At 40.5% G+C, this 25,564-nt stretch overlaps 1 protein-coding gene across 4 annotated transcripts in view; it reads right to left on the bottom strand.

Moving 5' to 3' along the window:
• The window catches only part of map4l (microtubule associated protein 4 like), an 83,410-nt gene extending 58,138 nt beyond the window's left edge, over positions 1 to 25,272 (bottom strand). For all 4 annotated transcript variants that reach the window (XM_047588773.1, XM_047588774.1, XM_047588775.1 and 1 more), the window contains exons 1-2: positions 25,126 to 25,272; positions 9,724 to 9,923 (exon numbers count right to left, since the gene is read on the bottom strand). In XM_047588773.1, coding sequence (XP_047444729.1) covers positions 9,724 to 9,913 — 190 coding nt within the window. In that variant the 5' untranslated portion in view covers positions 9,914 to 9,923; positions 25,126 to 25,272. The remainder of the gene's footprint in view (positions 1 to 9,723; positions 9,924 to 25,125) is intronic.
• Positions 25,273 to 25,564: the final 292 nt, after the last annotated feature.

The following is a 25,564-nucleotide window of genomic DNA, read 5'->3' as shown; positions in this document are numbered from 1 at the left end:
TGTCTTTCACAACCTGCAGGAAACTACCAGGAAGATGGAACAGTGACAAACTATAGTGGAGTGTGTAAAATGACTGCTGCGAGTGTCCCCAGGTCCAGATGTTCTTGCTCTTTAGCAGCTCATACAACGACTGTCCCACCGCTGCAAGGGCTGGGGTGAACCTCCTCAGGTAATTCACCATGCCAAGGACTCTTTTTAGCTCCTGCAAATTTTCAGGCGGTGTGGCAACTGGTGTATGGCCTCCACTTTGTCAGGGTCTGGTCTGACCCCTGACTGGTCGATGAGATGACCCTGGAAGCGAGTTTCAACCCTGCTAAATCAACACGCTGCAGCACCTTCTCAAGTAGGGCATCATGTTGCTCCATCGAGGTCCCATAGATTAGGATGTCATCCATGAAGACTGCTATGTCTTCTAGTCCATCTAGATTCTCCAGTATCTTCCACTGGAAAATCTCTGGTGCACTTGTTATGCCCAAAGGTAATCTTTTGAAACAGTATCTGCCAAATGGTGTTAGATTGTTGTCAGCTTGCAGCTGTCTGGATGCAGAGGGATCTGCCAGAATCCACTGGCAGCATCAAGGGAAGAAAACACAGTTGCACCGCTCAGCTTGGTTGTTATCTCGTCTGAGATAGGTTGGATGTAGCGTTCTCTTTTGACTGACATATTTAGTTTTGTCATGTCAACGCAGATTCGGGCTGTGCCTGTGTTCTTCTTCAGGATTGGTACCATGGCACCATTCAGAAGGTTGTGTCACCTGCTCGATGACACCATCCTTCATCATCTGTCCACTTTGACTTTCTGTAACATGAGAAAGGGCACACAGTGTGCAGTGTGCACAGCACATGGTACAGCATCATCTCTTAACTGGATTTTGACTGGTTCAGTTTTTAGAGTAGCATGCTCACTGTGGGTTAGATGGCTGGTGATGCATTTCAACTCATCTACTCACCTCACCAGGTTCATCCTTAGTGACAGGGCCCGGCTGAGGAGACTGTTGACTCTACGTCCACGTACTATGTAGGCTGTGAATGGATAATCTTTTCCTTTGTGACTGGCTGTTGCATTAAAGCGGCCCAGACACAGCAGCTCACCTCCAGGGCTGCCCAGAGGAATGTCAGGTGGGCCCAGTGTTCTCTCAGGGGTGAGTGTGTGAAACGTGTCTTCACTTATGACAGTGACATCAGCTCCCGTGTCAATCTTAAATTCTACTGGAGAGGAATCAACTTTTAGTAGCACAGTCCTCTGTTCACTGTTTTCATTAGCATCACACACTGAACCCAGGAAGTAAGAGGTCTGCCCAGCCCTCTCAGTCTCTGTGACCTCATTCACTGACCTTCTGCGACATACTCTGGCCTAGTGTCCCTTTCTGTGACAGTTGTGGCAGGTAGCTTTTTCTGCAGGGCACTTTTCATCTCTGTTATGCTGTGTTTTCCTACATTTGCCACATTTCTTTTCATATGTCCGTTCGTGGATAACATTCCTCCTCAGGAAAAAGTAATCGTAAACTTCCCCATAACGATGACAAAGTCATTCCTCCTCTTGAGCAAACGTGAATGACTTAAAAATGGTTAAACTCAGCCACTTCTTTTTTTCTTGCCGTCTGTCTTCTTACTTTATCTCTTGGACGTTCGTTGAACTACTTCTGACACCATGTAAAATGATCGAGGGTCGACTTGATCCGTTTTATATTTAATTTAATGACAGCGTATACATCTAAACAAACCAGCATATGAAAAACATCTCTGTTACCCTGGTAACAACAAATGAACTGCTCCCCGTTACAATGTTACTGTTGCTGTGGCAACATTAGTTCGGCTACATAAACTATATATGACAGAGTGTGAGACACATGTTGTTTTAAATCTCTTTTGTAGTTATTGCTATTAGTAGCATAATGTACGGTCAGTTTTGTTATTTGTAAAACAAAATATTGACCTTTTTGTTCTGTTATGAAAGTAGACCTTGGAAGTGTGTGACAGTTCTGTGTGAAAACATTTTGACCTGGTATTCATGTGGAAACTTGTATCACCCACCTAAACCAGACCAGTGACACTCCTTGATGGTTTAGGAACAACTGAAAAACATGAAGAACAGCACGAGGTGTTGACCTCTTACAGTCGAGATAAAATGGTGCCCTGTCTGTCTCAGAGGTTTAGGATGTCACATCTGCTCAGCTGCCTGTCTGTCTGTCTGTCTGCTCCAGAAGTGCTGCTAAAGCTTCACTTACATCATTGTCACTTCAACACATCTGCTGAGCTCAGCACACACCCTCACACACATCCCAGTTATTGGCTATGACAGTCAAGGTGTGTGATGACCTCACCAGAACTGCTGGCACTGATGCTCCACTGTACTGCAGTCACATGTGACTGCAGTGACTTGTGGTGTAACGCACATGCATGCAAATGCATCCACCGAGGAGTGGATTAGGAGTGGATGAGTGCAAAAAGCCTCAAGTGCATACATGCTGCAGAGTCACTGTGGGTTTCCAAGCCTCACGGACTCACACACAAAGTCAAAGTTGTCAAAGCAGAGACATCCCTCCTCTCCCTTCCCTCGCCTGTACCTCGATCACACATACGTACAATAAAAACACACACACACTGCAGGGATGTGTTATCATGCCTCAGCAAACCCGGCAATATCCCAGCTTGACAAAAACACAGGCAGACTGCAGTAACTTTACTCCCACCATGCTGCTACGTAAGCTCACAATAAACTGTATTTCACCCTGGATCCATGTGAACCTTGTGGCCTCAACTCAAAGTCAACAGAACCTTACTAATATGTGAAAAGTGTGTAATCCAAAAAATTAAGAGTCCACCCCCGCACTCACAAATTACACTAAAGAAAGTCCTGGGTCTTAGCACCAGAAATAAGATATACTACCAGATCACTCATACTGAAATTCAGGTATTATTACTGCAGTAAATGTTAACGCACAAACACACTCAGTTTGTGCGTATGTATGTACATTTTATAGTAGTGTTACTATTACAGGACAGTTATTAAGCAGAGAGGTTTGATATATATGCCTCAAATATTCAACCAATAAGACCACATACAATCATACGTTTTCAAGAAATAATATAAAAGATGTAACTAGATGATGTAAAATGTTAAAAAATAGTGCAAGAACATAAGTAAAATACTGCACTAAGGCTGCAGAGCAAATATGGGAATTTTACAGCCCGATGGCCACGGGTCATTTTTAAGACTGCATGTGCGTGCCTTTGCACTCTTGCATGTTGTGCCAGAGGGCAGGAGAGAACCGTTCAGTCTTTTAAAATGTATTTTGCTCTGCAGAGGCATTTGGGGGCCTGGGGTCTCCTCCAGTGAAGGCAAGGAGTAGCCCATGGTTCTTTCTGCTGTTTTTCTCACTGTCTGTTGCTTTTTTTTGTCAGAACCCACACAGAGATGCAGTATGACAGCACAGTCTCCGTGATGGTACACTAGAAAGATGGAGATTACAGGGAAGCTTCTGCTTCAGTTCACTTTTGCAAAGTGCTCTCAAAAAGTGTAGTTGCTGCTGCACCTTCTTTACTGCTGCAGGGCTGTTTGTTTATTCCACCTTGTGAGGACATGTAACATGTGAATTATGTGAGTTTTCATTAAAAAAAAGAAAAATCTGAAACTATTTTTCACATCCTAATTCCAAGTGTTAATTACTAGCACTTGACAACAAATACCAGTACTTCGCTCTCAAATGTTTAACGCATATTATGTAGGATAAGTGAGGGGCAATAAGTTCAGGTTCTCATATCTACTCCAATCTGGACTGTAAAAGAACAGAACCCCCTGCCACATGGTGCTCTGCTGCACACAACCATGTAACAAGGACTACGTTTGTGATGGTGTAGGTAAGGTGCTGTGAAATTCATGGCAATCTTATTGCATTTGAGGCAACATTAACAAAGTCATTTGATGTGTCAGCATATTTCATCTCTGTTCCTAGATCTGAGAGCATCTGTCTTAGTTTTCTAGAGGAAATTAAAATAAACCGCACCCCTGCTCAATCCATTCCTCTCAAACTAATGTAGGAATTATAATACAGATATATTTGAAGGTATTTTGTGTAGGGTATAATTAAAGGGTGTGACTATAAATAGGAACCAATCCTTACCAAGTCAGGTGTTCCACCCAGAAGGGAAACAAGATTTTGTTTGTTGAAGCACCATCTGGTTGTCTAGAACAATTAGTGTAAGTTTTACATAGACTGTATGTAAATATGGTCAACGCGAATTACATAGTCTACTTATGTTTCTTTAATTCTCACAGTCCGACGAGGGTCGCTTCACCGAGTGGTTGCGTGGCAACTTCTAGTCATCATGGTGTCACATCCTGTCTGTATCGCGTAAAATAACTAACTAAAAATGAAACTTATTAGAAAAATGTACATTTTGCATCAGTATTGTTGTAAATATCTAAAATGACAGAACAAATCTTTGTATGTGCACATGTTTATTAGTGTTTGGTCCAAGTCCCACCCACAAAAATGGAGAAGGCAGAGTTTATAATCTATACTCCAGCCAGCAACCAGGGGGAGCTCTACTTGCTTTGGCTTCACTTTTGGGGAGCAGCTCCACAGCCATCTTTATCAGTCTATGGCATATAACTGTTTTGATGAAGAACAAACCGACTGATTCATCACTGTAAAGTTATGTCTGAGACTATGTTTTAATCATAATGAGGATTAGCTCGTCAATTACAGTAGCATCTCAGCGGCTTAAATCGTTTGGCTTAGGTTCTATAACAACCTTAAAGTAAAAGAGGAGCATGGGAAATGAGCTGGAGGAAGAAAAATGAGGCACAGCTAAAAGGTTTGCCCTCACTGACATTGAGGACAGATGAGCTTTAGGCTTCCTGTTCAGTTGATATTGCAGAAGTCAGGTTAATTACAGCCCTTCATGAAAGCTGAGGCCTCAGATGACTAGATGACTTCCACATTATTAACACTGAAAAGAAAGGAAAACACCTCCTACCGCTGAATACCATGAACCCAGGGATAGCGGAAAACGTGGAAGAGAAAGAGGATGAAGCAACAGAAGAGTATGGTGAAAAATGGAAGACAAAAAAGTATGTGCTTGTCTCCGGCTATCGATCTCAGTGACTGAAGTGATTGTGGCATGTGTGTTGACCATCCAACTAGATATGTCGATATGTCAGTCAAGCAAGACATTATGACAGAAATATTTTCTATTAATACCGAACACATTTTACCTGCAGTTATGTTATATTATTGTAACCCTTGTCCTACAGTCACTGTTCCCTTACTCCTCTTTTGTATTTTTTTTTATTATTATTGCTTCAAGTCGAGGGAATATCTTTTATGAGGTAACTAGCTCTAACATTCCTTCAATATGACTGAAGCCCGTTTTAGTCGATACACTTCATCTACATCTTCTCGTCCAGCTCCAGCTACTTCACATGCCTAGCTCCCATTTTTGTCTGACCCACTTTTGAAGTGATAAAATTAAAGCAGTTTAATGTGCCATGCTTCACTGTCGATGACCTGCCAGTCAGTTACAGCTACTGAACGAACTGTTCACTGTGCTTCTCTTTAAACAGAGCAGTGTAGTAATGTGTCATCCATGAATGACACGGCCACAAACTATTCATAATTGCTAAGTTATAATAAAATAGAAGAAACAAGAGTCAAATCCTTGAAAAGATCCCATCACCAGAGTAATGGTTCATATCTTGGTCCTACTACACTGTGATATCCACGACAAGAGTAAATAAATATTTATAAGCCACTTCATGAGAGATTTACCAGGGAATGTTTAATTCATATCTAACAAAACTATTGATCACCAAATAAAACCTTCACCTCCTTAAAAGTGGAGGAGTGTCTCCCTCTGAAATCTTGATTTGGATATAAAATGAGGAATGAATCACCTTTATTCTCTTGAATAGTATTGGCCTGGTTGCAGAAACATATTTTGTTAATAATTAATTTTGCAACAAAGGGGACAGCATGCTAAGTGCTGAGTGTGATTTTAATATCAGTCCAACAGCGATCGAATCCTTTGTTAGCATCACTGCACAAAATGGAGACAACCAAGCTCTGTGACTGTGCTTTATATCCCAAGGCCTTCATGGCACAAAGTCTTCCCAGGAAATGGGGGTTACTTCAAAAATTACGAGAAACAAACTATTTAAACGTACATCTCCATCTTCCCTCATCATGATTCACCTGTTTCTCTTTTGCTTTCTCTTTCTTTCTGTGTCTGATCCCTTCCTCCTCACTCTCCCTACCTTTCATTGTTACGCTGTGTCAGCCTGGATACAGCACTGTTATCATATTAAGACTTTTAGATATAAACTTCAGCAAAAGATTACCCAATATGTGCACATTGGCTCCTGTGTTCCATGCTAAACCTCTGAGCTAACAGCGTAAGACCAAGGTTGAGAACATGCTCAAAGACTCTTTATATTCTGTTTTCAAGTTTTGATGTGGTAAACACTATAGGACACAGGAAAACTTGACACAGGAAAAGTTTAAAATGTGCAGCCAGAACAGCACAATGTAGACACAAAATGTCAATGCTAATCTAAAATGAATGAATGAGTTGTTAAAGTCATAAGAAATAAATGCAGCATTTTTGCACTCTACAGTTTTAATGCTACCACATTAAAATGAATGTGGAGGATAAATTCTGTGTGCCATGCATTACCGAGCTATATAATAGACCTCATGACTGTTCTTTACATGCTAATTGAAATGCTTGTAACCAACTAATGCAGCAGGAGCATATTTAGCATTTTTGCTAAATTCTAACTAGTTGTTCCGCATTTAATATTACTCTCCGTATGGCTCACAGTGACTTTCGATCAGCAAACGTTATTTATAACCTATTAAGTTAATGTCATAGATACAGTAAGTTGTGCTAATGAAATGGTAACACTAGTTAAGTCCACAGATAGATGGAATCATGTGATTGCTATGATGCTAAACACAGATGGCACATCAGTCTAAGCTGCATGCATGCTTTTTTTTAATCCTTTATGATAAACCATCAGCCTGTTGTAACATCTCACATGGACTCTGACATGTACATGCGCAGCTGGCATGATACTTATCATCAAAAGCAGGCACACATTTCGCAGCTGTGTGTGTGTAGTTGCATCCTCATTACTGTGTGGACACAAATTACTATCTCAGCTTCTTTATGGGAAAAAAACATAGGTCACCATAGGGTAAATCATAAGGATGAAGACTCACTTTAATCTTAGGTTAAGGAATAGATTTAGCATTCAGGGTTAGGGTATGTCTCTACTAAACTGCCAGAAACATGACTATGTGTATGTGATTTAAAACACTGGTGATTACATAGGCCTGTAGGCTCCATTCTGTATGGACACGACATTGAGAACCAGAGTGTGTGCTGCCAGCGTATGCTCTCACAAATACATCACAGACCTTCAATCAAGTGTGTATTATATCAAGTGATCAGGATTAATTGTACATTCTGGCCTTAGGCTGAAACGAAGGTGGTTACTGTCATTTCAAGAAACTCTGTAAGTCCAGTTGCAATTGTTTCTGCTTTTCCTTTTTATATATCATGACCTGGATGACTGACATGGTACATGTCTATGAACACCAGGATACCTTGGAGTTGGCCTGCAGCTCTTCATCTATCAGCTCTCTGTAGCTGCTCAGACCTGTTCCCTTACTCGTTGGAATGTTCTCAAACTCATCCACTGTCAAAAACTGTTGTTTTGTAGATGCATTTGTGACAAATAATAGTGATAAGTGCTAAGCTCACTGGTAACACATTGCATTTCTTGTGAACATTTCTCAGTTAAATGCTTTTCAATGTGAAGCTCCAGTGGTGGGGTCAGTTTGCTTTAGCAGCAACCTCTGGATCCATCAGGTGATGATTCATATCCAGATATAGGTTAATAGAGAATATATTCACAGTAGGTTAATGCAGAATTTTCCCCACGAATGGTGCTACAGTCACATAGTTCATAATAATACTACTGTAGTCCCCTGTTAGCACAAATGACACCCTCCCCTAGAAATCAGAACAAATCCCCCTCTATAGGTTTTAACAAACCGTGTCTCTGTGTGTCTGCTCTAGTTAACTCTCCAGTCTGGATGACTGCCTTGCTCTCCATCCTTCACTGTCCTCTTCCTCGATCTCCACCGTTCAATTTTGTATCTGCATTACTTAGCTCTAATCTCAGAGAAGGCTTTACGTTCCCATCATTCTCTCATCCCTCCTTTGTTCAGTTCATTTATGAAAGGTAAACATGGAAGAGCTTATGCTATCTCCCGGCACTGTCATTGTAGTGCTGCTGTACTATAATCCACAGCAGAATACTTGCAACTGATGGAATTATTCATTGTTCCTTGTTTCAAGGAATAGATGGGACATTGTGTGAGGCTAAAGAGGCGGGGCTAATTCATTCTTATTATTCCTAATTGCTAACTGTGTGCGGTTTCGTTCTGCCAGTTATCCTACTTACTGATATAATCAATCTCCTCTGAGCTTAACAGAACTTTACTCAGATCTACCTGCCTCCAGACAAACACATGCTTATCTACAGTTCTTGGCAGAGATCTGAGATAAATATGCTGCTCATTATCTTAAAAATAACTTCAAGGTGTCAAATTAGCTATGGGATATTTTACACCTAAGGGTCATTTTAGTAGTCACAAGGGATATGACTGTTGGGTGATGCCTTGTGTTGCTCTGAAGGTGTTAACACCGGTCCTGTTCTGGACCGGTCCCTGTTCAGACCTGGTTTTAACATGTGTCCTGAGGGATCAGATCACTAGTGGTCAGATGTGAAGACAGGAGCTAGGATAATGAAACGTCTTAAAAGAAAGCCTGCTCCAGAAATGTCGAGGGTGTGCAAATGTTTTAAGGGTTTTTTGATGATTTTTCAACTGGAAGGAGCAGGAGCATAAGGAGGATCATCTCTATTCAGCTATTCTCTCTTCTGTTTATTACATTTCTGAAACTGTTATCATCAAATGAACGACTCTATTAATGAGAATTGTCCAACTTACTTTTTCTAATTCTAGTGTGTTTATTATTCAGTTCTGTCGCAAAATCCATTGTGGAATATGTGGCTGTAACAGGTCCACAAAATGTATCGCCCAGTAAAACAGACAAGGCAAGTACACATCCTGGTATTTGGGCTGTACTTAGTCCAATGTGTACTTTTCTTACTTGGACAGTGAATGATGACATTTCACAAGTCCTCAGTCCTCGAGTACACGAGTACACATGGGAACACTTCCTGCTCTGATTCTTCTTGTCTCTCGTCTCTCATCTGAATCTGGCTCATCAGCTCATCTTAAAAATATCAGCTTTGGCTTCTCTGCCAATCTTTGACAGATTCTTTCATTTCTCAGTGTACAAATGATTCCAAGCTGACTTTACAGCACTGAATTTGCTTGTTTCTTGCTTATTTTCCCATGCCAAACCATCCCCATATCTCTGCAACAATTGCCCTTTGGTAGACCGGTTTAAGGCAGGAGAGACAGGCATCCCCTGCCTTAAACCAGTCTACCCATCTGGGCAAACAGACAGCTGAATGGTTGAGGCGCATTTTAATTCTACTACTCACTTAAACCTGAAATGCCTCCCAGCAATTTCAAATTTGACCTCACTGGACGAAGTGAACTTCCCTATATGACCAACATCACATTGCCAAAGGCATTGGCCGATTTTCATGTGTTCGCATGAGCGCGTGTGCCGACTTACCACTCTTGGTATCCTTTCCATCCAGTAAAGGTCGGTAGTCGCTCTTGGAGACTGTCTCCCCCACCTTGTCATCATAGCTCTCCTTTTCCAGTGTGGCCACAAAATCTCTCTTCAGTAGGGCCTCAGCAGGGGCCCCACCTGGGACCCCACCACCACCACCACCCAGAGCATCTCGCAGGCTCAGGTCCATAGTCCTGTTACTAGAGAGGAAAGGGAAACAAAAGAGTGTAATTACTATATTATTCTTTGCTTACTGAGTCACAGTGGACACCACACGTATTATTATGTATAAATGACCACTTCACATGAGTCTGCAAGTCTGACAGTTCAGTGAGCAGCGCTGTTATCTGTTTGCAAGCATAGGACTAGATTGCCCTGTGAACAAGAACCAAACCACATGACTACATGAGTGTTTGGAAAGAGCTCCACATAGAATGAAAAAAAAAAAATTATTCAATGTTATCGTAACTTTAGAGTTAACCCTTAACTTCTCTTCCTAAATGCCTCAAGCATGAAATCTACATGGTGTCCTAACACTTAGACAACATGACCCCTGTACAAACTCTTGTATCTTTCTGCCCTTTGTCTCTGTTTATCCCTTCATGCAAACTCCCGGCAAACAAGCTGTCATTGTCTTGAATGTGTACCTCCATCCACCACGCACACACACACACACACACACACACACACACACACACACACACACACACACACACACACACACACGCATACACGCGCACACACACGCACACACACACACGCACACACACATACACACACACACACACACTGTGGCCAGCAGCCAGCAGAGGACATACAGTAGAGCGTTATCAGGCCTTCAGAAGAACTGTAGGCCATTGTTTCAGGGGAGGGACACAGTACAGTGGACGTAGTTTCTCTGTATTATTCTATTCCGAAAATGAATTTCTTGATTTTGGCTTTGATTCTGTCTTGGACACACACAATTTCTCCAAACAATTCCCTTCAATGAGAAGGTCTCACATTGGTTCTAATGACACACTGTTGCTCCCTCCCCTCCCTCTCTCCCCCTCTCACACACACAATAATGTCATGAGTGCAATATAAAAATGGACCAGTCCTAAATAGGAGCTTCTTAACATCCATTCCACTCTGAACATATTATTTTGCAATATTTAGCACTCCGACAGAGAGGTTTCATAAGCTGGGATATTCCATGGAGCTTTTTTTTCTTTTTTTTTTGTCACCCATTCAGCCTGTTTTTGTGTTAATTATTTATCATTGCAGTTCTGCTCAGCTCAGACCAGCTGTTCAGTCTATTTGGGTCGGTCGAACTTCTGCTTTCGATGGCGGGCAGCAGGAGCAGGCTGATCGGACGGACCCACTATACACTAACTGTTTAAGAGACAGTGAGTGACTAGATGGTGAATACAGTTGGTAAAGAGGTTTCTCTAGGGTGTTGGTGGAGACCCGAACAGAGCTAAAAGCTAGTAAATTTTGACTTAAAAATAATTCTACATTGCATGCAGTGGTAAATATAACAGAACCAGGCTTGATGGCTTAAACTGAATGCACATTTTTAGAAGGAATTAGTCGTTCCACTTGTTTGAAGATGCTTTACAGAACCCAGAGCCTAAAACCCAGAGAGCCCGCACTAAAGCAACAGTGGCAAGAAAGAGGATACATTTATCTGAATAAAGCAAACATCTAGCATCTACTAATGATACAAACAAGAGAACCGATATAGTTGATGCATGTTACATGAAATTTAAACATAAAGCTAACAGTAGCGACAATCATCAAATACTTGTAAAATATCAGGGTTATGTATGAAGTATTATAATCATCTCATCCTCTGAAACCCGGACAGTTCTCACGTAATCACTTACACAGGCAGCAGACTGGCAGGAAATCAAACACTTTACTGTCATTATAAAAAATAGGTTGGGTAGATTACATCGAATGTGAACATAAAACATCACTGAAAATAAGCTCCATTGTCCTGTTATTGTTGCCGGCTGCTGTATGCACAGCTGCAGTAGCAGTTTTATATTTTTTTTTTACAAAAAAAAAAAAAAAAAGTCTTAACTTAAGAGCAGTGTTTTGTTGCTGTTGTTTTTTTTTTTTTTTTTAATTAAACTTCTGTAGGTACTACAAATATAGATATATATATATACTTTGAGATTCCTTGCTGCAAAGCTGTCAAGCATATATCAGAATGTGTGTATATATATATATATCAGAATGAGTCATGTAACACTCATTTTGGATTTCATTATGTTGCGTTTCATCATACAGCTTATCATAACCATTTTGTTGTGACCATATTCATCTCCACAGCACTCATGTTGCATATGAGCATGACTGCTGTTGTTACTCTTGTATTCATCACCACATAAAGCCCACCCAAACAATTTGATTGGACCAGTCTTTGCCAAAGGTAGTCAGATACCAATGGTGTGACTCCAAACCAACTTTGCATCTTAAAAAACAGTGGACATTCTTCTTGCTTTCAGGCAAGCTCATGAATGTTTGTTGTTGGGATCATGATAGATAAAGATTTACGGTCACCAATTAGCCTAACGAGCATGTGTTTCCATAATTTGTAGTTCCTTCCACAAAATTCATATTGTCTACGATGAAAGAAAAATGTGTACTTCCTCTTGAAAACCCCAATGATCTGCGGCATACTGCCTACTGCCGTTGGCTAGCCTAGGTAGGAGGTGTCTTCTTGTTGGTTGCTAGCTGGTAGCTGACTGCTAGCCTGCTGGTCTGTTTTTCAGTTTGACTGGGCTCCTAAATGTGTTTTACCTGTGATTTTGGCACAAGGGATTGTAACATCTTATCCTGCATAACGAATAAATATTCAATGAAGAAAAGACTCCAGGAACTCTGTGAATACTTTATATCACCTCCACCAAGCCTTCAGAACACCTTTTGAATTGAATTTGATTTGCAGAATAGAAATAGTGACTATGACCAGTCTTGTTGGGTTTCATCTGTATTTCTAATAACATCGGATGATCTGCCTATTTCTGTGGTAGAGAAGTCCGTCTGCTGGAGCTTTCGGGTCCAGGAATGAACTACCCTCCTAAACTACCCTTATTATTGAACTTAATAAATGCTGTTACCCCAGAATAATTATCTGGACTAAATGTGTTTTGCTAGAAGACGCAGAAAGCAATGTGATGCACTTGAATTAGCCAACAAACTGAAAGGTTGCCTAGCTCTCGTAAAAGGCTTTTAAAAAAGGCAACTGGACTTGTAGAGAAGACGTTTCTCCGCTCATCTAAGTAGCTTTTTCTTATTCTGACGCCTTTTGGATTACTTTTTGCTAACATCGAGGGCTACAAGCATGCAAAGCATTTAGAAAATGTAGGACACGTGTCATAACATTGCTCCCCTTGTCCTGGGACACGACATGTCTATTGACAAGTTCACCCAGCTAAAACATGGAACAGCTTTGGTTATGCAGATAATGTATCCAGATACAGAAAACATGTTAAAATGAAGGTAGTTCAGTTTTAACATGTTGAACTAACACTTCAAAGTAGCAATGAGTCATTTTGTGCAGTCAAATTAGCAGCTGAGCTAATCACATGCCTGTACTGACCAATCACAATGATTATACTTAAGTGCTGTAATTACTGTATTTCTACTGAATGGTGTTCTTGGTTTGCATATGTCTTAAGCATACTGCTTGGCCACAGTCTAATACCATAGCCAATGTGATTGTAAATTCCCAGGAAAATCTGAGGAGTCTACAGCCACGAGATGTTGTGATTACTCTCTGTTCCCCACTGACTTCTGAATAATAGAACAGTGGACAAGATGGAGGAATAGGCTTACTACCAGGGTACTTAGCATTATGGTGAGTCTACTAACACATTCTGTGAAGAGCCACGGTATAAACCAAGGAAAATTAAAAAACTAACTGGGTATCAAGTGGTTTTCTGCAGGAGAGAGCAGGAGTCAACATGTCTCCCATACTATATCATATCAGCATATCTGCCTACACAGCAGAAAACAGCTGTTTTTTACTCCATGACGGGACATTAGTTAGCTTTGCAGATGAGCCGCAGGTCAGTTCAGCTCCGCAATGACTCATAGAACAATATGTGTGCAAATGATGTAACAACAGTGAACAGAGTGGTTAGTTGCCCTGGGGAGCAACTCCTTCCTGTATTCATAGTGTTTGTAATACGAATCATCTCCATTCATACATATCTTGTTTGTTTAAAAAAATATATACGTTGCCACAGCATATAATGTATAAATAAAAATTTTAACCAACTCATGGTCATTTTCACTATATATATTTTATGTAGATGTGCATATAGGACCACGGTTCTAGACTGACAAACACCTGGCTAACCAACTGAGTATAATGGTGGTGGACAAAGAGCAGAAGAGGGTTGTGGTGATAGATGTAGCGATACCAGCTGTCAACATCAGAAAGAAGGAACACAAAAAGGTTGAGAAAAGGGTTAAAAGAGCAGCTGGTAGTTGGAGCACTTGGGTAACCCAAACAGGCATAACATTAAGACAATGTTCCTTATATTGCGTAGGTCTCCTTTCTGCCTCCTGTGGTGTCTGGTACCATAATGTTGTTAGTGGGGGCCTTTGAGTCCTATGGGCTGTGGGTCCTCCCACAGATACTTGATCAGTTTGGTCTCTGTTGAATTTGGAGGCCAGTTCATCACCTTGTGCTGTTCTTCATGATTTTTGAGTTGTTCCTAAACTGTTGTTGTGTGTGTGTCTGTGTCAGGCTGCATCCTGCTGAAGATAGCTGCTGCCATCAAGGAGTGTCATTGCGATGAGATGGGGGTGTCTGGTCTGGTCTAGGTGGGTGCTACATCTAATTAACATCCACGTGAATAATAGGCCCAAACGTTTCCCGGCAGAACATTCACTCATCTCTGCTATAGCATGCTTTGAGTTCCACTCACAGAACAGCATGTGTACAACACAGCAACTTCCAGTTTCGTTGTCCAGTCTACTGCTGGGTCCACACACAGTTCAAGAGAGAAACAGTAAGACAGAGAGGGGGAGAGTGAGTGTGAGAGACAATATCAGAATAATGAAGGGTGTGTTTGTATTCTTGTCAGTTTGCAAACATTCTATCATAAAAATTTCAAATGAAGGACATCAACACAATCTCTTTTGGTTGAATGACCATATGAGCATTCCATCAAGCAGTTTTCATGTTGATCTACAGTGCAATATTGCAACATTTCTACACTTGAAATCACTGGTGTATGGATAGAAGAAATCTCAAGCTAGCAATTAGGAAACCGTTACATTCATCAAACGAACATACAGAAAATTAACATCGTATTAATATCATGGTTTCTACATTTGTTTAAGAGATTAAGGTTTTAGTAGTGCTCATGCAATATCTCACTGTGCTCTTTTCTTTTGCAGTGGTTTAATGGAATGGTACCTGAGTAAAGGTTTAGCATCACCATGATGAACTAACACATAACTCTTACACTCTTGTCTACTTTCTAAAGATAGACTGATCCATTTGCATTTTCTTTTTTGACTTTCTTGGCAACATGTACGCTACAATGGTGGCCCATGTGTAGAAAATTGTAATAGTCACTACTTCAGCTTTATTACATTTTCAAAATGCCCCCTCCTCGCATAGCATTTGTTACTTATATCTGAGCTAATGTCAGCCTGAATATAACGCCAACTTCTATTAAGCTAATGAAACTTTATGTAGATGAGCCTGGAGAAGAAATAGTCACAAAAGAGCCAAATTCTACATTACCAAACCTCCTATCAAGTTACTGCAGACAAGAGAAAACTCAAGAGCCCTAATGCAGGAAATCAGCATCAGTGAAAAAGAATCTGTTATTTCTGTTCTATCAAAAACTGCACACTTAAATAAAATATAACCTACAGAAACCTACCATACAATCCTTCTACACTGAATATCTGCCAAATCCATTTTTCTGAACATCAGTACAACATACAATACTGTGTTGTAGCAGCTTAAATGTAAGGCCGCACATAGGAAAATAACCATTAATCTCTAGAGATATTCAGCCTAAAACCACCGATAAAACTAGTAAACCATTATGTGTGTGTATAAAGTCACAATAAAGTCAAAATGGATTTTAAACACAGAGGAATCCCAATATAATTTTAAAAAATGTATATTACAGTGATCCAAAGCTATATTACATCATATGCAGATTTAAACTCTTAGCTACGTAACGGATAAACAACCAGTTTAGATAAAAAGATTTGCAGTAGTGGACAAGCAAAACAAAATTGCAGCAACACTCAAGCATGCTGACAGAGGCAACACTACCCAGTTCAACATGTTAATTTGGACTATTAGAGCACAGATAATTTTCTCCATTTGTCTGCTAGTCAGTGCCTGTGAGTTGTCCTTGTGTCCATTTATGTAGTGCCTCGAACAAGGACACAAAAACAACGCCAAAAAGCCTCCTCAGATGCGACGGCTGTACGACAATGCTGCTCTCCAGTGTATTTGAAACGTGTAAGCAGTTTGAGTGTATGAGTTATTTATCTGCAAAAGTTTGCTTATATTCCCTTCAAGTGTAATGTTAATAAAAATCTAAGATTAACAAGAAAAGTTTCGAAACTTACAGGCAGTAGTAAAAAAAAGAAAGAAAAAAACTGAACAAATCTACAGTACGTTGCTTAACTTTAGGAATATATAGGCAAAACAAAGTCCTCATGACTGTAATACAGACCATTAATGACAATAAAGTTTTTTTCATACACTACCACAAGTTCTGCTGGAGTTTTGACCTTTCTTCAATGTCTTTTCCTCCTCCATGTACCTTGGTAGCAGGTTTAAGTTTTGCCAGAATTATCTCTGGAGAGTCTTGGAGGAATCAACCAACAATCTGACAAAGCTCGCTGTAACAAGTCCAAATACTGACACTGCCCTCTCTGATGTGGGGAAGCCCGAGCATGGACACAATTTAGTTTAACACTTAGTATCATTTCTACATAAAACAAAAATGCAAAATTGCAATAGTCCAATAAGGAACTACGCTATTTTGTGCTTGCTGTCTGTGTGGTCAGTGACAAACAAGACTTAGGTCTTAAACTGACTGACTGATACATTCAAAGAGTCAACGCCTAAGATGACAAGGCCGACAGACGCAGAGGATAAATGAGTCTCTTAATGTAGTTAGGAGCTAATAATCTAGGCAGCTGAAAAGTGTCTGGGAGTCCATTAGGAGGTTCAAAAATGTTGACTCTGAAAGTGCTGGTCATGTCGAGGACTACATTATACTGAGAAGCTCTATTCACGTTCTCTCATTTTCTTCTCCTTTTTTATGTTGTTGGTAAAAATCTGTTACATCTGATGAAAGGAAATCAGTGTGGAACGAGGATGCGAACAATTTGGGTAATAGTGTGCACATGAAAAAAAGAGCCCACTTCATTGATCAACTATTAGGGATAGGGCAAGTTAAGGAAAACACACAACCACGGCTGCTCCTTGAAGACAAGCTCCATTTTTTTCCAGAGTCATGTCTAACGTGTTAATAAAATCTCATCATGGCTACCCAGCCAGTCGCCATGGTGACTCAGCAACTCCTCGCTGTCTCCTTCCTGATGATGGGCACAAGTTCCGACACACCCACACACATGCATGCACAGTGTGTCCCTGATGAGCAGCAGTTTAAATTACTGCTGACAACACATTGTGTCAACCACACACACACACACACACACACACACACACACACACACACACACACACAGCATGATTATATCAGAGCAAGGTGCATCTATTCAACCAGCCTGATCACCAAATGTATAAATCTGCCAGACGTGGCTCTGTGCTGTGCTTGAGTCTGTGTGTTTTCACAGTGATCTGGCAAAATCAAGACTTCACAGTAGGGGATGGGATGGAGGAAGATTACAAGAGCAAATGAAAGAGATGAGACAGTTCAGACAAAATCTAAACTGTCATGGAGTGCCAATAATGCTAGATGTTTTGTCTTTCTTAAAACCTGACAACTACATACCCCTACGCTACTTGCGAGTTGAAGGTTAGCTCAAAGAATTGCTTGTGTCAGAAGCAGCTAATGTCACCAATATCACCATTTTTTTCAAGACTTTTGTTTGATTTGTGACATTTTTTCTGCCTCTGTAAACCAAAGTTTTGACGGATGTTAGGGTGCAAAGTCGAGATGTTAGGTCCTTTGTAATTTCTCCCCTGGGGCCAATAGCATCGTCATGTTTTAATAATAATAATAATAATAATAATAATAATAATAATAATAATATACATACATACATACACATTGGTCACATTTGTCACAACGTTAGATGCACTCGAAGATAATGTACCCAAGTACTCTGCAGGGGAGAACTTCCAGCACTCAGAGCTGTCTGCAACATAGATTTTCTCCTGAACATCAATAAAATAGTAATCAGTCATGGCAATAAAGTGCTACTTTCAATGAACACGCATATAGAATATTTATCATACAAGTGAAGGTTAAAGTAAGGACAAGACACAAAAGTACACATATTCCTATTTATTAATTACACCAGCACCATTAAAAGAAATCACAACACAATTAACTTTGTTTATTCTACTCTTGATTCCAAGGTCAAATTATGAACTCTAACTGCTATGCAGTGTACAGGGTACACACTTTAATGCATTGAGGACACTTGATAGAGGAGACATTTTATGCTTATTCTGCCCTACATCTGCTGTACTGTCTGGTGTCAGGTCTGATATCAATCTTAAACTCTACAACCAGCAGGACAGAAATGACCTTTGCTTGTTCAGAATCACAAAAGACAGACTGGTGGAAGCTCTCAGGAAGAGGATGATGAAGATGGGAAACAAAGAGTGTTTCCCTGGCTTTGCTGTATCACATGATGTCAGCTCATATCTGAATCTCAGCCTCTTGTCTCTGCAGGAGAGGATGACCTTTGTTGTTTTCTCTGAAGTGTCTGTTTGATCCATTCACTGCATGGCCAAGGTAAAGTCAGACCAGTCCTAAGGATACTTTTAAAGCCTTTAACACCTATATTATTCTTTCTTACAATATGCTGTTCAAGTGTTTATTTTCAGTTCTGTTGTGTTCTATTACTTGACCTTGTTGCTGTGGTTGCAGAGCATGTTTTTTGTTCTTGATGTCAGTAAATGCACCATGTAAGGGACAGAGGTCATGGTAGAGATGAGAGAAGTGTCTGACTGACGGTGTTTATGGTGTTGACGTGGGCCAATAGTAGCCGTATTCAAGCTTCAATTACTTTGAAGAAAAGTCCCCATGTCTTCCTTTGTGGGAGACTCTACAATGTGTATTCAGGTCAAGAATATAGATTTCATTGTTGCTAAGCATTACTTTCAACTGTGTTTATTTTAGTAACATTATCGACTCGTCAACGTGGACTCAATTTTCACAACACAATAGTCAACTTTTAAAAATCTGAAGTCATTCAGTGTCTATAATATGAAAGTCTTATTTGTTTGGCCATATAAACATAACAAAATATGTACGGCTAGTGATTTTGCACAGGTATATCTCCACAGACACCCCGTGTGTTTACAGTTAAAATGCACAAACATAATTCCATTAGTGTGTCATACGTGTCAATTGCTCTTGCGTTACTTAAATTAGCCACAGATAGCAAATTTAAAACTTTTCAAGTAATCTGAAGCCTAAAAGATCAGTGCTCTCACAAACAGCTCTGTTCATGTCATCAGTGAAAAGACTTCTGTTATTGCCAGGGTCTCTCACACAAACCAAGAATAGTGTGTTAGTGAGTCAGTGATTCAACACAGGCCTTTCATTTTCACAAAGGTGGTTTACTTTTAACCAAGAAAGGTCACCATGGTAACCACAACTAAAGTAGATCCAAGTTGAGGCTGTTCAGGAGACCTTCTCCTCACTACTCCTCGTATGAAGAGAAACATTTAAGTCAAATAAATTTCAACAGCGCTTTAGATAACAGTACAATGAAGACACAAAACTCAATAATATTTCTTAATAGCTGATAATATCAGTCTGTATTGTGCCCCCTACACAATAGTGCAGTCATTTTTCTTTCAGTGACTGAGTTACTGTGAGTAAGACGTAATTTTCCAGGGATTTCAGGTCCTATGTCCAAACTGTGGCGCTAAGAAAGGCTTCTAACTTATAACTCATAACTTCAGTAATTCTCTATGGTCATCAGTAATGAGTCAGAACTACTATTGCTCATTAAGTGCGCTGAAGTGTGACTGGTCTTGCCCACATATTCCCATCATTGCTATTTGAATCTGACTAGACTATATTTAGATACTGAAAGGGAAAGGAAAATATAGTATGAATGATATGTGAACCCACTGGTGACACTACTACATCGCTTGCAAAACCATTCTAATTTCTAATTAAGTAGCTTTGGTTGGGGTTGAAATGTTTAGAAAGCCAGTATTTGAACAATATAAGGTTGCAAGAGTTAAGTAAAGACGCCTGGAGCAAAAGATTTTCAGACCAGAGCTTTAAATCTGCATCAACTGATTTATTTGGGCACACGGGCCAAAGTGTAAACACCAGAAACAACAGGACACGGCTTTAACACATCCGACATACACAGAGGAACGTTAGCACTAAGGGTTCTGTTTGTGTCCTGATGAATTTACATTAATAGACATGGAACAACTAGAGCTAGACTTAAATCTTTGACTATTTGGACATTAATTTGTTTAAGAGTTACTCTGATTTACTCTGATGTTTTCTGAACATTATTATACTATATTTTATACATGTAACCCAAAAACAGGACTATCATGGATACAGGTCTTATCAGTGGAACTGATGTACATGCGTATGAGGAAAAGGTCCAGAGTAAATGTCAGCCCATTTAAGATACAGTTTGGACAACCACCAGCCATGGGAGTGGTCCCTGGAACCAGACCTCTCCCCTCTACTGACCTGTTTGAAAATGATATGTAGCATTACTGTAAGAACTTGTCTGCTGCTCTGCTCTTTCTCAGATTTCTCAACAGGTAAAAGCAACACTACTGCCTCCTGCCACACCAGCTCCTCAGTCTTTGAATCCAGGTGATTGGGTGGTGGTAAAAGAGTTCAGAAAGAACTCCTTCTAACCAAGTACACTCGGGTCAAGGTAGCAGAAAGGGCAACCTGGATTCACGCCAGCCACTGCAAAAACGGTCAAAACCAATCGATGACATCCCAACTTGGAAGTATATTAACCTGATCAGTAGGAGTAGACGGTGAAGTTAAGCACTCTACTCGTTACCAACGATGTAGAATTCCGATGACATTCTTAAAAGCTTTATATTCTTGAAATGTAGAAATATATACCATCTCTGCTTGGGTACCTGAATGGTGTTAATTTGTGGACGCAAAGAAAAAGAGTATACTAGATAGCCAACTCAGTCATCTTATGTCTGATCTTCAGTCTCCACGATGAAGCTGCTAATCCATTCAAACTGTAGCAAAAGACACATGTTGCACGCCATCCATGTCAGTTGGACAAGCTGTGGAATTCATATGTTGTAGTATTACATATTCAGACTGCTGGCAGAATAGTAATCTGTACTTTGTTGTATTTGGACTCATTCCTGTTCTGTAATGGCTAAAGAAGTAGAAAGACAGAAAGTGATCTTCATGACCGCAAGTGTTATCAGTGTCTTTATATAACCTGAGTTGATGAGGGCCAGAAAAACTAGGAGATAGCTCATGCTTTGACCTCAAGCTGTTACATAATCTTAAATTTTACAAACCACTATTAGGGCTTTGAGATTGCCTAGGGGTACTACAACACTGTTGGATCCCATCTCTACTGTACAGCCGTTGTCTGTTGAACTATTGAATGACTGGGAAGCTTCACACATTTCCTACAGAAACAGTTGATTATCCCCAATATTATTATGATGTAAAAAGACATACATAGTTAGTGCTTGGCCATCTTAGTGACAGTGACTGCCTCCTGCAGTGGCTTCCTGCCTGGCAAATGGACTGAAAACTCTGAATATACCTGGCTGATGACCACTGACTTCCTGCCTGCCTTGGCTGGTAATCTGAGAGGGATTGCACATAATCCCACCAATCCCTGAGGCAGAAATCATGGACTCAACATCACAACAGCTATGCATTAGAACATCTCTAATAATCCATCTAGCTTCCTGCATGTAGTCACAGGCATCATCCGCCTGTCTCTTGTGTTTCATCGCTTTCAGATATTCAAGAACAACTGTGAAATGGGATCACAAAAGACAGGGATCTGGCCTGGCTTTTGCTTGTTCTCCTGATTTTCTACCCATTGTACAGAGCTGCAGAAATTGCATCAAATTTCCCAAACCACAGGTGATCAGGCATAGTTAGGCTCAGGGAACCTACCTCACAGTATAAGATCATTTTAGATCATTTCAACTGACCTCAGTCAGCCCCAGGGCACAAGGTATTGGTTATTAGCATCTAATATGGCTGAGGCATATCACTGACGGACTTTATACTGTAATAAATAATAATAAAAAAAAACACAAAAGTTATATTTCGGACACTAGTTTTTATAATCATTATTAATGTCTGATATGGCTTTAAAAGTCTGTAATGTAAAGTTAGTTACACTGCATCATGGGATTACATGAACACTATCTGGTTGGTAGAATAAGCACACATTTTGAAGTCCAAATAATTTTACCTCAGTTTCCTCCACACTACGCAATTTCCCCTTTTTAATGTCTACATACACAATTCCACTGACAAGCGAAGTAAATCACATTGACCATCTTGTGACATTTCTTTGCTCTGCTGGGAAACTCTTGGAAATGGCATTTGTGTAGATGCTATTTAGACATGTAGCACCCACCTAGACCAGACACCCCCACCCTATAGCAATGACACTCCTTGATGGCAGCAGACAAACCCAGCAGGATGGAGACACACACACACACACACACACACACACACACACACACACACAAATAGTTTAGGAACAACTTAAAAAACATGAAGAACAGCCCAAGATGTTGACCTGGCCTCCAAATTCACTAGATCCCAAATTGATCAAGTATCTGTGGGATGATCCACAGAGGTCCCTCCCCTCAACCCATAGAACCCAAAGACCCCCACTAACAATATCCTGTTACTAGACACCCTCAGAAGGACCATGTCCATTCTCTGATGAGTCACAATTGTTTTGGAGGCACAAGGAGACCTACACAATATTAGGAAGTTGGTTTTAACATTTAATATAGCGGATTTGTGTAAATATGTATATTACTCTGTGCATGAGAGCTGTTTCTCTGTTCATTTATTACTGCACTTGCAATGTAATGGAATGGATTATATTTTTCTCTTCCAAGTGAATCACATATAGACTGTATTTGGGTTCGCATTCTGTCATCAATATTTTGCATGGTTTCTTATTTTCAATTTGTGCAGAAAAGTCTCTCCAAATGTTCATGGAAATCTTTGAACATCTGAAGAAAATTTACAGGCTTTCAGGATGTGGAAAAAATGGCAGATCAAATAATGCAAAACTGAACACAATGCATACATTCACTACATCAGTGCTGAGCTCTGAGAAAAGTGTAACCTTCATTAAAGTAATGTACAAACCAAAAGCATCGTAATACCATTACTTGCCATTTTCTTTTTACTGTGAGTTTTGACTGGCGCTTTTTAAATATACCTCACATCTTTGCACCACTTCTTCTGTTACCTCTTCTCCTCTAGTACCAGGAAGAGATCAGACTTTTTAAAAAAAAAAAAAAGGAAAAAATGCTGAATTAAAATTGCCAAAATGCATTAAAAAAACCTCCTGTAGAACACTGGAGAGTAGTCTGCATAGATACACCATCTGTACAAGTACTTACATCATATTGTAGAATGGTAATGATTGATCATTAGGTAAAAACACAAAACAATTGATAAAAAAAAAATCTGTTCACAAAATTCTATCACACATTTTTTTTGCAATAATAGACTTAAAATTAGATGTCACAAGTCGTTGGGAGTTATGGAAAATGAACTGGTAACATTCTGATCAACTTGGTAGATGTTTGCTTTTCTTTGTTTCATATCAACGTTAAAACTCAACCAGGCCGTAGAAGAGGCCATGTTGGACTTTGGAGGGAAACTGTTGCAGGCATGTCTCACTATTTTAGAAAGATGAATTGATCAGTTGAGCAAATGAATGAGATCGATTGCTTGTGGCAGGGCAAAGAACGGATGAATAATTAGACATTATGGTGAAATACATTGCGGTATGTCTGACAGATGCAGAGGATGGCACATTAAACACATTAGTTCCAATTCGTGTTCAGATCCATGAGTTCCCAAAGGCACCGGTCAGGCTGACATATATAGTGTATAAGACAAGGCCCCAGACTACTGTTTTACGTAATGGTGCAGCCACGTGTCTCGACTTCAAAGATTTTACTCAGCGTTGCATCAGTGCTGCAATGGTCACATACACAACAGATACTACGGTGTTTACTAAAAAGAACTTCAGAGCCACTTCTATGCTAAGTGTGCAATAAGCATCCCATAGTACTCATAGGGTCTGTGCTGTGGCGGAAAGCTATTCATTAATGAGCCTACAGGGCATTTATTATCATCGATGGAAGAATATTCAGTCTCACGTGTGAACAAGGCTGTAGACAAAAACGACCAGGGAGGGAAAATATGAGATTAGATGGCACAATGTGTGCTAATCCACGCAAGGACAGAGGATGCAGTGTGTGTCTGAGTGTGTAGAGCAGGGAGGAGGGTATCGTTGTATACTGGCTGGCTTAGTCCCTATAGAACACCAGAGACTATTCCTAAAACCGGTGTAAGATAAGGGGGAGAAAGCCTTTACATAAGAAGGCCTGGGTACTGTTGGTGCAGCTGTTTACCTACATACTAGAGATAAGTACCACTGATCCCATTCCACATCTTACTGTAGACCCATATACGGATATTATAATAGTAAAGGAGAGTCTCAAATAAACATCACATGCAATGAGGCCACTGCACTTTACCCTGATCCCAAGGTTCAGGAGTACCATGGAACACTTCTGACTTCCACAGCAGCCTGGTGATTTTTCAGCAGGAGGGGTGTACCATCCCGACTGCGGCACCACCATAACAAAGAGACACGAATCCACGGACCTCTGCATGAGACACAGAATCACCCACCCCCCTCCCCCTCCATCCCCATCTCCTCACACGCCCACCATCCTCTGCCATTGTGATGGGGAAGCACACAGCAATGTCTACACGCCATTAAACATGTACATATAAGCTATATATAGACCCGGGTTTCTGCATAACGCTACGGATATGAACAAAAATCATCATTCATTTATAAAGGAAGAGGAGGACGGTGCAGATCGGGGGACACGGGAAAATGAAGACAATCACGCCATGACACGTCCCGAATGTGAGAAAAACAGTAAAATTATCCACTCACCGTTTAGGATGTGTCCCGTTTCTCTCGCTGAGAGTGTGTGTGTGCGTGTGTGTGCGTGTGACAGTCAGAGTGTGTGATGGGGAAAATCTCTCCACCTCTCGCTGCTTGCAGAGCAGACTGGTGCCAGGACTCAGGCGCAGACCACGCCCCCTATCCCAGCCGGCTGGGCCAATCGGGAGCCGGGAGCGATATAAAGGAGTCTTGTGAGTCTGCAGGCAGCTCGGGGAGGCTGCCTCCTTCACGGGCTGCCGGATATATAAGCGTTTGGTCGGTAGCCGGATTAGCTGTTTTCTAAAACATCACTGTAAAGGTGATGACTAGATTGTTGTCACGCAATGAGTAACCTATATCCAACTTGGATCCAAGATGTTAAATAACCCTTCACTGCTTGTAAATAATGTGACGTATTTTGAGGGGCGGGGCTTACGTGGAGGCAAAA

The sequence above is a fragment of the Mugil cephalus genome, chromosome 7 (genome assembly GCF_022458985.1).
Source record: "Mugil cephalus isolate CIBA_MC_2020 chromosome 7, CIBA_Mcephalus_1.1, whole genome shotgun sequence".
NCBI lineage: Eukaryota > Metazoa > Chordata > Actinopteri > Mugiliformes > Mugilidae > Mugil > Mugil cephalus.
The sequence above is the reverse complement of the archived record's forward strand: the minus strand, read 5'-3'. Positions and strand labels throughout refer to the sequence as shown.